This window comes from Phasianus colchicus, chromosome 1 (genome assembly GCF_987193195.1).
Source record: "Phasianus colchicus chromosome 1, bPhaCol1.hap1.1, whole genome shotgun sequence".
Lineage (NCBI taxonomy): Eukaryota > Metazoa > Chordata > Aves > Galliformes > Phasianidae > Phasianus > Phasianus colchicus.
In genome coordinates this window covers 190902119-190916361 of record NC_143436.1, presented here as the reverse complement: position 1 = coordinate 190916361, position 14243 = coordinate 190902119, and the positions used below count along the sequence as shown (strand labels likewise).

General features: G+C 39.4%; 1 protein-coding gene across 10 annotated transcripts in view; it reads left to right on the top strand.

The window, feature by feature from the left end:
* The window catches only part of DLG2 (discs large MAGUK scaffold protein 2), a 1008740-nt gene that overhangs the window by 598885 nt on the left and 395612 nt on the right, over positions 1–14243 (top strand). For all 10 annotated transcript variants that reach the window (XM_090134092.1, XM_090134093.1, XM_090134091.1 and 7 more), the window contains one exon: positions 8388–8441. In XM_090134092.1, the coding sequence (XP_089990218.1) occupies positions 8388–8441 (54 nt within the window). The remainder of the gene's footprint in view (positions 1–8387; positions 8442–14243) is intronic.

Here is a 14243-nt window from a genome sequence, read left to right as displayed (position 1 = left end):
GGAAAAGAAAGGAAAGAATGAAACAGCGCACAAAAAATATCCCTCCTCCTGGATCTGAAAACCTGAATGCGAGTTACCTTGCTTCAATGAACCAGCTGACTCCAGAAATATTGCCAGGAAAAAAACAAAACTATAGTATTATAGTATTATAATATTGAGTAGACACATACTGGCTTAAATGTTGACTCCTGAAGCAGATTAATGTTTTCAGATGTTTCATTTTCTTTTTAAGTGGTTATGAATGATATAGAATCTGAAAGAAACGTATGCATCTCAAATGTCAGAGTTTTGATGACAATGCACTAATGAAAAGACCCTATGTGATGGATTTCTGTTTTTACTCTTGATTCCAAACTTTCCAAGTCCAGATTTAAGAACATACCAGAAAGTGGCATTACTTGCACTGGTTAGATCTGTTCTTTTCTGCAGTGATAAGCTCTTACACAGGGTTTGGGATATGTACTGAAGTACAGAAGAGATCAGATCAGAGAATAGAACAGAGATGTAGGTAACAAACAAATCGAAGTGCTTATGGCCCACTTTCTTTCCAAAAGCCATGAACACATTCTGAAGTATTATTTCTAAATTCAGAATTTAGGCCTACATTTCTGTTCAAAGCCAGAACAGTGGTGTAAGAGAGGTTTCATCAATTTCATTTGTGATTCAGTAGATATGTGATAATGAGACCTCTGTGTGAGTCCTATTACAGCATTTGGCATCCTAGAATGAGACAGATGGATCCACTCTATCTAGTGATAGGAAAGTTATCACCTCAGAATTTAATGGGTAATAACATTTAGCTGAATGATATCTTCACTGGAAATTCAGAGGTATCATAATTATCAGTCATTCTCTATAGAGCTTTTTGCATTGACATTTCTGTGTCCTTCAGTGAATCAGATACAGGGCAAAAAGTTACTGCTATGTTAATCACTGGTAATTCAAACTGCTGTCAGTGTTGGAACAGGTGAAACTTCAACAGCTGTAAAGTAGGTGCTTTCTTGTCACTCCTCTGACAACCTGTGGGTCCTCACAAAGTTAGTTTTCCCTTAGGTCCAAATTATTTTTAATTTATTTAAATAATCTAACAGTTAATGCAATTTTAAGTAGGAAATTACTCCTGAAGATTAAGTAAAAAACACGAATGAAACAACACGAAGTCGCAGGCCCCAAAATAATGCCACCTTGTTTAAATGGAACTATTTACCTTTAAAAGGCTTTGTATGAGGTTTTATATGTTGGGAAAGCCCTCAAGGAATTCTTGAGGAATTTTTCTTCTATTCTTGACAGCTGTAGCCTGCAAGCAAAGCTGCTTTTGACTTCTGCTTTATGTCCCTGAGTAGAGGTAGGATTGTTGACTGAAAAGTCACTCTTTAGATGTTCAAAGGGAACCTTATCTTTCATATTCTCTCCCTAACAAAAAGCAAATGACTTTCTCTCCTTCTTACTCTTACAGTTTGTAATTCAACTGTAAATATGGGAAAGGTTCTGTGCGTTCTGTGATCTTGACACTTCATAGCATGCCAGAGAATTACTGTTTTGACATCTAAATTATCATTTAATATTTCCTCACATCAAGTGTTGGTGTATCTATTTCTATCAGTTGTGGAAGGAAACTTACGAAAGCATAAAATGAATTTACAGAGTCACAGAATCACAGAACAGAATTTAAACTGATCCAGCATTAACCTCAGAAGACAAACAGCCTGAAACAATGTTCAGAGAGATGCAGGATTCTCTGTTCATGTAAAAATACAGGAGATGCTTCACTTTGTATTATTAAAACACAAAATGTTAATATTATGAAGAAAAATGGAATTGTTTTAGAATTCAGGGCTGGTGACCTGGAAAGATGAGCTTTTAAATCTGTCTGCCAATTCAGGTCTGTAAAAAAGATATCAACATCAATTCCATTTGTTTTTAAAATGGTAATACATACATTGTTCTACCACTCAAAATTTCACCATGTCTTTGAGTTTACTTAAATATAACATTTTGAATAATTATTATTCCTTGGTAGTAAAAGAAATGAGAGTTCTGGCTCAAAAACACAGCTAGAAATAAGTAGAAGTGAATACTGTCAGATTGATCACGTTTGTTTTAATGTTTTCTGGTTAAGAAACAATATGCAGTATTCATTATATATAAAATGTCTTAGTTGCAATATACCTATGCAGGTAGTTTCATGGTACTGTGCTGAATACAGCATTGCATGGTACCAACTGTTAAAACAAGGAGTTGTGAGTAGTCCAAAGAGAATGACATTCAGTGTCAGGCCATAAGTCCATAAAACTGTGAGTGCTGTAAGTAAAACCAGTCAGCCAGGATAATGCTATCACTCATAGCAGAGAAAAAGTTCATCTCATCTGAGACATGAGTCGTCTTCATATATTTGCAGAGAGTTGGTAGAAGAGTAATGTTCACAAACTGGACCCCGTACCTTTTTGTCCTCTTTAGCCACTTCAAGTGCTTCCACTCTGTCTTTTAAGTTGCATGTTTGGTGGAAAAGCAACTAGACTGTCTGACTCACTGCAAGCAGAACAATCTCATCTATATTTGTGGAAGCAAAGTCTGTTGTGCTCAAGTCTTAAAAAGAAAAAAAAAAATCCTTCATTTTTTTCCTCAAAGCCATTCAAGTTTTGTCCCAGCTATGCCAATCTGTCACTGCAGCTGTCAGCATGATGCCTTCTCTTCAAAGCACAGAGATGGCTCAGCTGAAAGCACTGCTTCTAGTCAAGGGCAAGAAAAAGGTCTGTGCAGTGAGCGCAAGATATAAGGCTGACAGACTGCATAGTACACTGTCAGCATAGTATAATACTTACCTATCAGTAAGGATTAGAGCAAAAAGGAAAGTGCATGAGGAACAGGGAAAACATCCACTACAGTCAGTAAAATTCCTTTTTATGGAAGTTGGTCTGGATTCATTTTGCAACTGCAGAACCGTGAATGTATTCACCATGGTTTCAAAATCTGATTGGAAAATCTGGGAGCTCTCTGCAAGTTACCCATTTTAAGGGAGGGTAATCTCTTCATGAACTAATTATTACTGATTTGAATTCATTCTGCAAATTAGGCAATTAGACATTTAAACTTTTAAAACTACCTGCAGAGAGATAGATTTAGTTCTTGTCATAGAGTAGAATCAGTTTTGTGGGAGTTGGAATGGCGTCTTAAAAGCCATCTAAGTCTTTTCTGGTAAGGCTGTGCTCTATTCTTACATACCCCAGTTTGTACTGGCAAGTGAGTGTTGCCATGACACAGGTGCAGGACTTGGCTTTGTTGAACCTCATGAGGTTCACCTGGGCCCAATGCTCATGCCTGTGTAGGTCTCTCTGAGTGGTATCCCATCGATTGGGCATGTCGTCCACACCACGTATCTTTGTGTCGTCACCTGCAAACTGCTGAGGGTGCGCTCAATCCTGCTTTAGATGTCATTGATGAATATGTTAAAAAGCACCACTCCTAATGCTGACCCCTGAGGAACACCACTCATCACTGATGTCCATCCAGATATTGAGCCATTAGGTAACGATTGAGTCACTGGGTACGATATTAAATCTGGTTCCTCATCCATCAAATCCATATCTTTCCAAATTGGAGAGAAGGATTTTATGGGGGACCATGTCAAAGGTCTTACTGGAGTCCAGCCAGATGACATCAGTGGCTATTCCCTTGTCCACTGATCAACTTATACCATCACAAAAAGCAACAAGATTGGACAGGCAGGACTTGCCCTTGGTGAAGCCATTCTGACAGTTATCACCTCCCTCTTTTCCATGTGCCTTAGCATAGCTTCCATTGGGATCTGCATCATTAACCACTGTCAACCACTACTTCTTTTAAAATTTTGATGAAACTGAGCTGGTTCTGCTAGTTGCTTTATAGCTGGGAGAAGTTAGCAGAAGAGTAATTAGATGTGTTGTTGAAGACTGCAGAGCAGGTCAAGGGGCAGATCTAGGAATAACATTGTTATCTTTGTCTTCTAGGATGCCATTTCTTCTCAGAAAGACTCAAACTTAGGCAGATATTTTATTTATGTATGGTTATATAGAGTGTGACAGATCACAGTAGGCAGAGATTCTAGAATCTTTTTGCACGCATTTGTTAATTTATGCACAGTTGGAAGTATTCCTGATGAGCTTAAGGACTGCTATGTTGGTTTTCTCTGTGTTCTGCTTAACTGAAATGTTATTTGCTTTTTTTTTTTTTTTTTTTTTTTTTTGAGAATTTGGAGGAGTGGTACGTGTGACACATTTTTAAGTCAGAGTAGACAAAGCTACATGATGCCAGAAAATAAGATCCTTGTAACTGACAGCTACAGAACGTCTTTTGACCTATCCCTTGAATAGATTTGCTAAGATTACGGGACTATTTTGATCTTATTTTGTACTCCAGGGCTAGTGCTATATTTAAGGTTCCCTCCAGTGATTTCAAAGTCTTCTCACCTTTGCCTGATTAAAGCCTCCTACTTTACTCGCACTGTGATCTACAAACAGCACAAAACTAACAAAATCAGCTTTGATTCCTGCACTTCTATTAAATGCAATGTTGCAGCTCAGGTCAGTGATCTTCAAATTACCATATCTTAGACAAACCAAAGCAAAGTGTATTGTATTACCTTATTGCCTGAGGGAATGGCATGGAGCTGTATCAGGGGAGGACTGGGGGGGGTTAGGGAAAGATTTTTCAGCAGAGGACAGCAGGCATGGAACAGGCTGCCCAGGGCAGTGGGCACAGCCCTGAGCTGCTGGAGTTCAAGGAGCATTTTGACAACACTGTCAGACATTGGGTTTGGGTTTTGAGTGGTCCTGTGTGAAGCCTGGGGTGGGACTCAGTGATCCTTTTAGGTACCTTCCAACTCAGGATATTCTATGATTCTATAATAGCTGTGCATGAATGCCTGTAGTTGCTATATCCATCTGAAAATATTGCTCTGTGAATTTTCTGATGCCCATCTTTCTGATCAGGACGAATATCTCAGAAATAGAAAATTGCCTGTTTGATACCTGAAGTTCAGTGAGTTTCCAGTCAGTGAAGAATACAATAAACTTTGTATTAAAAATAAACTTTGAATGACATTCTTGCTTGAAAGCCTATTATTTACAGGCTCTGTAGGAAGTGTAGGTAGCAGAGATGATGGGGCAGGGGAGGATCATTGTATTCAAAGAAGTTGTTTCATGGTCTGGGTTAGGTAGGAGGCTAACAGGAAAATCTTGGTGGGTGTCACTGGGAAATCTCGTCAAGGCTTACAATGGACAGAGGGATGTGATGAGAAAAATGTAGATCAATTTTTGAAGACTAAATTGTTCCTTGCTAGGTTTCTGAGATGAGATAACTAGCTTTGTGAATGAGGGATAATCAGTGGTTGTCATTTGCCTTGATGTAAGCAGGGCTTTCAGCACAAGTTCTCAGTCTAGTAGCCAAGTGAGAAAGATACTGATAGTATTAGAGGACAAATGAGACATTGGCCAGACTACAAGATCCCAAGGCTAGTGGTCAGCAAGTCAAAGTTCACTTGGTGATCATTTAATTGTGATGAGCCTACTGAGTTGATTCTACAAATGCTGACTTCTTGATTAATAACTGGGAGGAAGTTCCTGGCTCAGAGCATGGTGAGGCCCTGGCACTGCTGTCCAGGGAAGCTGTGAATGTCCCATTCCTGGAAGTGCTCAAGGCCAGATTGGATGAGGCTCTGGGCCACCTGAACTTGTGGGTGGTAACCAGCCCATGGCAGTGGGTTAGAAACTATATGATATTTAAGGTCCCTTCCAACCCATGCCATTCTTTTTCGTGATTCCTCAGCATGCTAAAGACTGCTGGATGGAGGATGACCAAGGTGGTGGAACAGGACAGTGGCTGGGGCTGGTTTGTAAATCTAGTACAGGAAAACTTGGGAGAGCTTAGTTTGTTCATACTAGAGATGAGTTTGTGGGAAGACTGTATCATGGAATCATAGGATCATAGAATGGCCTGGCTTGAAAAGGACCTCAAAGATCATGCAGTCTTAACCTGCCTGCCATGGACAGCATCACCAACCACTAGACTGGGCTGCCCTGCCGCTGTCCTCAACCGTTTAAGGGATGACTAGAGAGATGAAGCCAGACTCCTCTTGGAGATGCACAGAAGGATGGGATGAGATGCTACATACACAGTATGCATTAGATGAAATTTTGAATATGCATGTATACATATGCGTGACAAAAAACTAGTATTTTTGCACTGAAACAGGGACCTTGCAAGGCTATGAAAGTGTTGAAAAGAAGCTGGGCATTGTGAAGAATGCACAGGTTCTGCTTGGGCTAGTGAGAGAGAATAAAGCAGTAAATGAATTTCCAAATTAAATTCCAAATGCTCTAAATATTCCTTTTAAGAATGTTCATACAACTGCTAGTTTCTGATTCAGAAATCTTTTAATTTTGACTTTAGGATAATCTCATACAGATATAAGGCTTTGTTCCTAAAGTAGGTTAGAAGCAATCAATTATGGTATGGGAATTATTTGGAAAATGATTTCTGAAAGATGTTTTCTATTTCAGTATGGATTGTTTTTTAAAGCAGTGGAAAGATGCTTTCATTCTGAAGGTTGCAAACTTTGTTTATGTATGTTACTAGAGCTTTTCGCTGTATATTAGAAGAAGATCAAATCAATGAAAGAAAAGATTTGGTAAAGAGTAGAATATTATTAAAAATAATCTTTTTCTCCTATTGGAAAGATATCATTCTTTAAGTATATTGAGCTTAATAATCATATAAAGTGAAATGATAAAAAAAAAAAGTAATCTTTTGTTTAACCTTCAGTGTTAATAGTGTTATAAATCTTTACGTATGCCTAAAGATAAAAATAGTATAACAAAATGACCTTCAGCTTTTATTTATTTCACAGTGTCCAGTGTTATGGGGCACAGTGAGAATAAATGTGTTTATGTATAAAACATCTGTTCAGATACTAAGTATTTATATAGGAAGATGCCCTCTCCATGGAAGCATTCGAGGCTGGGCTGGATGGGGCTGTGAACAAGCTGGTCTAGAAGGAGGTTTCCCTGCCTATGGCAGGGGGTTGGAACTAGATGACCTTAAAGGTCCCTTCCAACCCAAACCATTCTAAGATTGTATGATTATATGATACTGAACTGCATGTTATGATGATAACTGATACATGGCATGATATATACAGACTATATCTATTTCAGTTTTTGTTCATGAGTTACCCAGTTGTATAGAAATAATGACATTAATTAATCATCAGTAGCTGTTGAGCAATAATGTAGAATTTCTTTGAACGCAGAGTTATGTTACAATAAATACATCAAAAATTGGAAAGAACCTGTGATACTCTCAAAGCATTTGAATTACTGCACTAATTAATGATACATTCTTAACTGGGGTTATGTTGCTTAGGTTTTGAATTCCTGCAGTGAATATTTGACAATAGAAATATGATCACTGTTTTCAGTAGCGCTGTACTCATCCCTGATATGCAGAAAGAGATTCTTTAGTCTGTACAATTTTGAAGTACAAGCAGTCATTCATCAACTAACATGCAAAGTAGATAGATAAGTACTTATAAAACCAATACAAACTAATTTACTTACAGCTCTTTAATCCACAGTATCTGAGCAAGGGTTATGCAGTTGGGTCAGATCAGAGCTTGGCCTTGCATCACCACCACCAAAACACCGTAAGAGAAGGAGAAGAGGTTAAGGCATTTCAGGTGGATGTAAAGTAGCATGAATATGGATTGCATCAATGAGCTAAAGATCAGGTTGGAAAGTTTTACAGATCCACAAAACTTTTAAGACCAGGTCTATATTTTCAATTCAGCATCAGCTGAGTGCACATGAACTGTGCAGGATATATAGCTTTGATAACAAAAAAAAAAAATCTTGTTATATATGTGCATATATATAGTATATATAATAATATATATAATAACTATATAATATATATAGTTATATAATACAAATAAGTAATAGGTTGAATTTTATACTGTGCAAAATTAACCAATTATTGTGGTTTTGCTTGATTACAAGAAGTAGGCATGTGAGGTAAGGGTAATTGAAAGCCTCACCTCCAATTTTGCTTAAATCATAAGTTGAATACATCATGTTTCCTACAGAAAGTGAATGGCTATTTACCATCCATTCAGGTTGTGATCCAAAGCCTATTGAACTTGAGAACAGAGTGATGTGTGATTTGTAGGTTGAGAATCTATTTATTTCATCCTTAACTGATTGAATGGTACCCAAAGTTATGTGCTGTTATGTGATGTGAGATCAGTGGGAAGATAAGCTGTTATGCTTTTAACTTAGTATGTCATTGTGGGCATTTCAATATTAAGAATTTTCAGAGTTTCACATTTTTTTTCTCTTTTTTTTCTTTCTTTTCAGGCAAGCCCTGCCCCGATAATTGTCAACACAGACACCTTGGACACAATCCCTTATGTAAGTATTAATTTTGTATAGCGTGTAGATTTTTTAAATTATTTTCCCGCATAAATTTTGCTTATATTTGGATATAAATTATAAACAAATCCTACAATTAATTGTCTTTTACAGATACATTGCTAATTTGTTTCTAAAAGAAGAAATCAGTAATAATAATGGCAGTCAGGTGATTTATGACACAATTACATACACATAATTTGTAATTCAGACTTCAACACATAAACTGTAACTTACTAAAACCAACCTTTCTTTGCAGAAAAAAAAGGTGATTTCATTTTTTCCTCCTTGCTAGTAAAATAAATCATGACTATTTACTTTGTAGAGCAGCATACATCCATATTAAGATTCTGGATTCACAGTACAATATTAAAAAGGTGCAAACTGCTCCTCCCATTTCTGTCTGTATTTCTTTTGCAGTTGATAGCTGTACATGACAAATAACAACACAAGCTAGATGGCTTCATGTTTTCTTATTAATGTCTTTTCATTTTAATGGCTTCTAGAAAAAAAGAAAGAAAGAAATGAAAAAAAAAGTAATTTTACCCTAAAATGCATGCTTTTACTAAAGTAAAAAAATAATATATATATATATATATATTTACAATTATTTGATAACGCTTTCATTTTTGACTTTAAAAGCAACCACAGTTGAAGGTTAAGTACATACAGATACATAACAAAATGGATGTGTAATAAAGAGAATAACAGACTTGATAAAGAAAAGGAAATAGTGTGAAGCTAGCCAGGCAATGTATGATCTAATTGTATACTTTTAGTGATCATTCTAAAGCTCCTAATTAATGTCTCTCAACTAACAGATGTCCCTATCTGTTTCTTACATTTCCAGTGCATAAACCTAATTATTCACCCCACTGATTATTTTGTTGGGTTCTGCCTTCTAGAAGGCTACTGATGAGGAAGTTTAATAGGAGATGTCCTTGCCAGTTTTTTTGTTTCTGACAAGTTATAAAACTTAGAAATTATTGTACAGGACACAGACAACGATCATTGCCAAGAGCAAATTAGAAGAATGACACTGCTGTAAAAGCAGAGAACCAAATCCTTTGTTGGATATTTCAACCACTGGGAAGAGTGGAACAGTGAAATAAAATTTGTTTGTTTGCATTCAACTTTCTTAAACAGCTTCCTAGTTTCAGTTTTCCTTCCTAACATCAGAACCATCTGTTGTGGTCTCATTTCCAATAGGTCTGTCTTTTCTTCATTTTTAATGAGACACTTTACACTTGCTGTTCTCTATGGTCCATCGAGAGGGACATTGTGAGCCTCAGTTCTCATCTCCAGTGCTGGAGCTGTGCCCAGAACAGTCCACAGTGATAGTGTTAGAATTCCTAAATACAGATGCAATTACACAAGTGCCAAGATGTTCAATCAATATGATTTATTCCCTCAACAGAGCTTATCAATACTTATGCAGTTTTATATCGCTTTTATACTAAGTGTCCCTTTTTCTTAAAAAAACAAAAACAAAAAACAACCCAAACACATACGCACACAAAAGTCCAATAAAATGACAAGACATGCCCAAGAGAAATATTGACAGTAGACTGAAAAGTGCCTGTGGGCTGTTTCAGTCTCCAACACATGATGTGATCTAGATAAATAAAAACAAGATGCTTGTTGTAAAAATAGACAATTCTAAGTTTGTTACCTTCTTCTTCTATGGGAAGAGTTACGTCCCATAGAATGGAACACAACAGAGCTACTAAAGAGGATCTAGCCAATAATAATTGCCAAGGTGAAGCCTGCCTGCTGAGGCCAATGTAGTGCCCCACAGGACGTGTGAGTTTTGCTTTACAAGTAAGCCGTTCATTCTCATTAGGATTTATATACTTGAACATCCTTCAGAATGAGAAAGACTAACAAACATATGGACAAATGACCTCTTCCCCCAACCTCTTCTTTGAGAAAGTAGTTTGGGACTCCCAATTACCGTGAAAGATAAATGCCATAACCACAAACGTCCTCCCTTTCCTGCTCCTTTCACAGAATCACAGAATGGCCAGGGTTGGAAGGGACCTCAAGGATCATGAATCTCCAACCCCCCTGCCACATGCAGGGCCACCAACCTCCCCATTTAATGCTAGACCAGGCTGCCCAGGGCCCCATCCAATCTGGCCTTGAACACTTCCAGGATGGGGTATCCACAACCTCTCTGTGCAGCCTGTTCCAGCACCTCACCACTCTCTCTGTAAAGAATTTTCCCCTGACATCCAACCTAAATCTCCCTTCCCTCAATTTAAAACCATTTCCCCTTGTCCTGCTGTCACTCACCCTTTCAAAGAGTTGATTCCCCTCCTCTTTGTAGGCTCCCTTTAGGTACTGAAAGGCTGCAATGAGGTCACCCTGCAGCCTTCTTTTCTCCAGGCTGAACAAGCGCAGCTCCCTCAGCCTGTCCTCATAGTGGAGGTGCTCCAGCCCCCTGATCATCTTTGTGGCCCTCCTCTGGACCCTCTGAACAGCTCCCTGTCTTTCTTGTACTGGGGACTCTAAGACATGGACACAGTACTCCAGAAGGGGCCTCACAAGAGCAGAGTAGAGGGGGACAATCACCTCCCTGTCCCTGCTGGCCACCCCTCTTCTGATGGAGCCCAGGATACCATTTGCCTTCTGAGCTACAAGAGCACACTGCTGGCTCATGTTAAGTTTTTCATCTATCAAGACCCCCAGGTCCTTCTCCACAGGGCTGCTCTCAAGGACCGCTCCTTCCAGTCTGTATGGAAGCTTGGTGTCATCAGCAAACTTGCTGAGGGTGCACTCGATTCCATCATCGATGTCATTGACAAAGATGTTAAAGAGCACCAGTCCCAAAACAGACCCCTGGGGGACGCCTCTTGTTTCGGCCTCCACCTGGACATGGAACCATTGATGACCACCCTCTGTCTGCGGCCTTTCAACCAGTTTCTTATCCATCGAGTGGTCCCCCCATCAAATCCACATCCCTCCAGTTTGGAGATAAGGATGTGGTGGGGGACCATGTCAAAGGCCTTGCTCAAGTCCAGGTAAATGACATCGGTCACCTTTCCCTTGTCCACCGATGCCGTCACTCCATCATAGAAGGCCACCAGATTGGTCAAGCATGACCTTCCTCTGGTGAAGCCGTGCTGGCTGTCACGGATCACATGCTCATTCCTCGTGTGATCAAGCACGTCATCCAGGATGATCTGTTCCATGATCTTCCCAGGCACAGAGGTAAGATTCACCGGTCTGTAGTTCCCGGGGTCCTGCTTGCTCCCTGTCTTGTAAATGGGAGTGACGTTCCTCCAGTCATCCAGGACCTCACTTGACAGCCATGACTTTTCAAATATGATGGAGAGCGGCTCAGTAAACACCTCAGCCAGCTCCTTCAGAACCCTGGGATGCACGCCATCCAGCCCCATAGACTTGTACACATTCAGTCTCATGAGGCGGTCTCAGACCTGCTCTGTCCCTGTCCTCACAGTGGGGGGGGATTTACCACCCCAGTCCCCACCCAGAGGTGTAGGGATGCAAGGCTCAGGGACGTGAGAAGTACTGGAATCCTGGCCACCAGTGAAGACTGAAGCAAAGAACTCATTCAGTACCTCGGCCTTCTCTTTGTCCGTTGAAGCCAGTTCTCTTTTTACGTTTACCAAAGGAGGTACACTCGCTTTGGTCTGTCTCTTCTGGCCAATGTACCTGTAGAAAGTCTTCCTGTTGCTTTTCACGTCCCTCGCCAAGTTCAGTTCCACCTGCGCCTTGGCTTTCCTGATCCCACATCTGCAAGTCCAAACAGTATCCCTGTATTCTTCCCAGGTGGCATGCCCTTGTTTCCAGAGCTTGTACGCACCTTTCTTCCCCCTCAGCACTCTCAGCAGGTCCTTACTGAGCCATGCCAGCTTCCTACCTTCTCTGCCCACTTTCTTGTTCAGAGGGACGGAGAGTTCTTGCGCTCTCAGGAAGGCATCCTTGAAGAGTAACCAGCTCTCCTCAACATCTTTATTTTCAAAGACAGCATCCCAGGAGATCTGGGCCAACAGTCCATTGAACAGCTTAAAGTTCACTCTTCCAGTGTTCAGAGTCCTGACGCCATTCTTCGCCAGGCCCACATCCCTCAAGATCACGAACTCAACCAGGGCATGGTCACTGCAGCCCAGGCTGCCTCCAACCTTAACACCATTAATGATTTCCCCCACAGAAGGAGGGAAGATGACTGCACTTTCACTGAGCATTTATTGTTGAGCGTAATGTTATATAGTGTAGGATATTTTGGTCAGTTTGAGTCAGCTGTCCTGTCTGTGTTCCCTCCTGGCACTTTTCCCACCGTCACTTTCTTAGGTATTTGAAAAGGCAGAGGAAAATCTTCCAAAACTTCATGTGCAAAGTATATAATAATGCAGCTATCATTATATCATTTATCTTGCAGGAAATCGCATTTGGCAGTTACACTGAAAAATGCATTTGGAATTGGGTTTTTTTGTTTTTGTTTTCCAGACAGGTCAGTTCAGGGTGATAAGAGAAAGCTGAACTTAATTATTATTTTGAAATTTGAGTATGTGTTAAGCATGTGCCTTTTAGCAATGTCAGGACTTACAGACATACGTGGAAGAAGACTGTGAATGACCAGGAACATCTCTTGTGAATATGTAACTAATCCTAGTGGATTAGTTATCTGATTAGTAAAGTATCTGAAAGTTATCATTCTTTTTTAATTATCATGAGATCCCTCCTTTAGCAATCCTGGAGGAACAAATTATTTTACAGATCAGAGAAACTAAGTTCAATTACATCATTTCCTGTCCGATGCTCGCTGCATCCATGATGTTAGAGGACAATGATTGTCAGTCCTCTCTCATAATAGAAGTGTGTTTAACAGTCCCAACGGGTTGGAATTATCTAGGAGGTGTGCTCCTCTTGTCATGCTTCAAAGTGTGTTTGGAATCTAGCAAGCCTCTTGATGGAGGAACACATAGAAATTTTAGCCCTGAAGACTTTCACCACACTTCCTATGTCCACATTCTTTTTCTCATATCCTGTATTTCTCTACTCTTGATTGGTTGTTCTTTAATTCTTTCCCTGCAATACATATTCCAGAAGTCTGAGTAATTCTAAATCAACTTATTAAACAAAATTTAAAAGTAAGTTAATATATCAAGGCCAGGTTGGATGCAGCTGTGGACAGCCTGGTGTAGTGGGAAGTGTCTTACCCACGGCAGGGAGTTGGAACGAATGTGTCTTTAAGGTCCCTTTCAACCCAGACCAATCTGCGATTCTATGATATGCAAGTATTGCATACCATGGAAGTGTTTGGCATACTAATTTTTGATTGCTGACTGATAGCTTAATCAAGATGCTTTTCATGAAACTTCACTAACACTACCTACATATCTTTTTGCCAAAAAATGAGCTGTTTTCTTCAGTCTATTTCAAAAGTTTTATCGAAGCTACATATAGTTTTTCCTTTATCAGATCTGTTTTTTTCTGTAATAGCTATCATTGTCATTATACTTAACAAAGTAAACATGAAACACTGGAATAAGCATGAATTTTCAAATTTTGTTAAATAGATTGTTCTACTTTACTTCGCCATTACTAGCCACAACTGATCACTTAGTAAGGTAGATCACTTAGTAAGGTCAGGCTATTAGCAGAGCTTTTGTATACCAAATGGTGACTTCTCTTGATTCCACCATTCAGTCTTAACTCAGCAACTCAACAAACTATTTCTGTTTCCTTTTCTGCCATGTACATCCAGTCCATTTCCATTTCAGTGAACACACTGCTGTTCTCCAAGAATTCCTGAGTGTTATCAGAGAAGGGAGT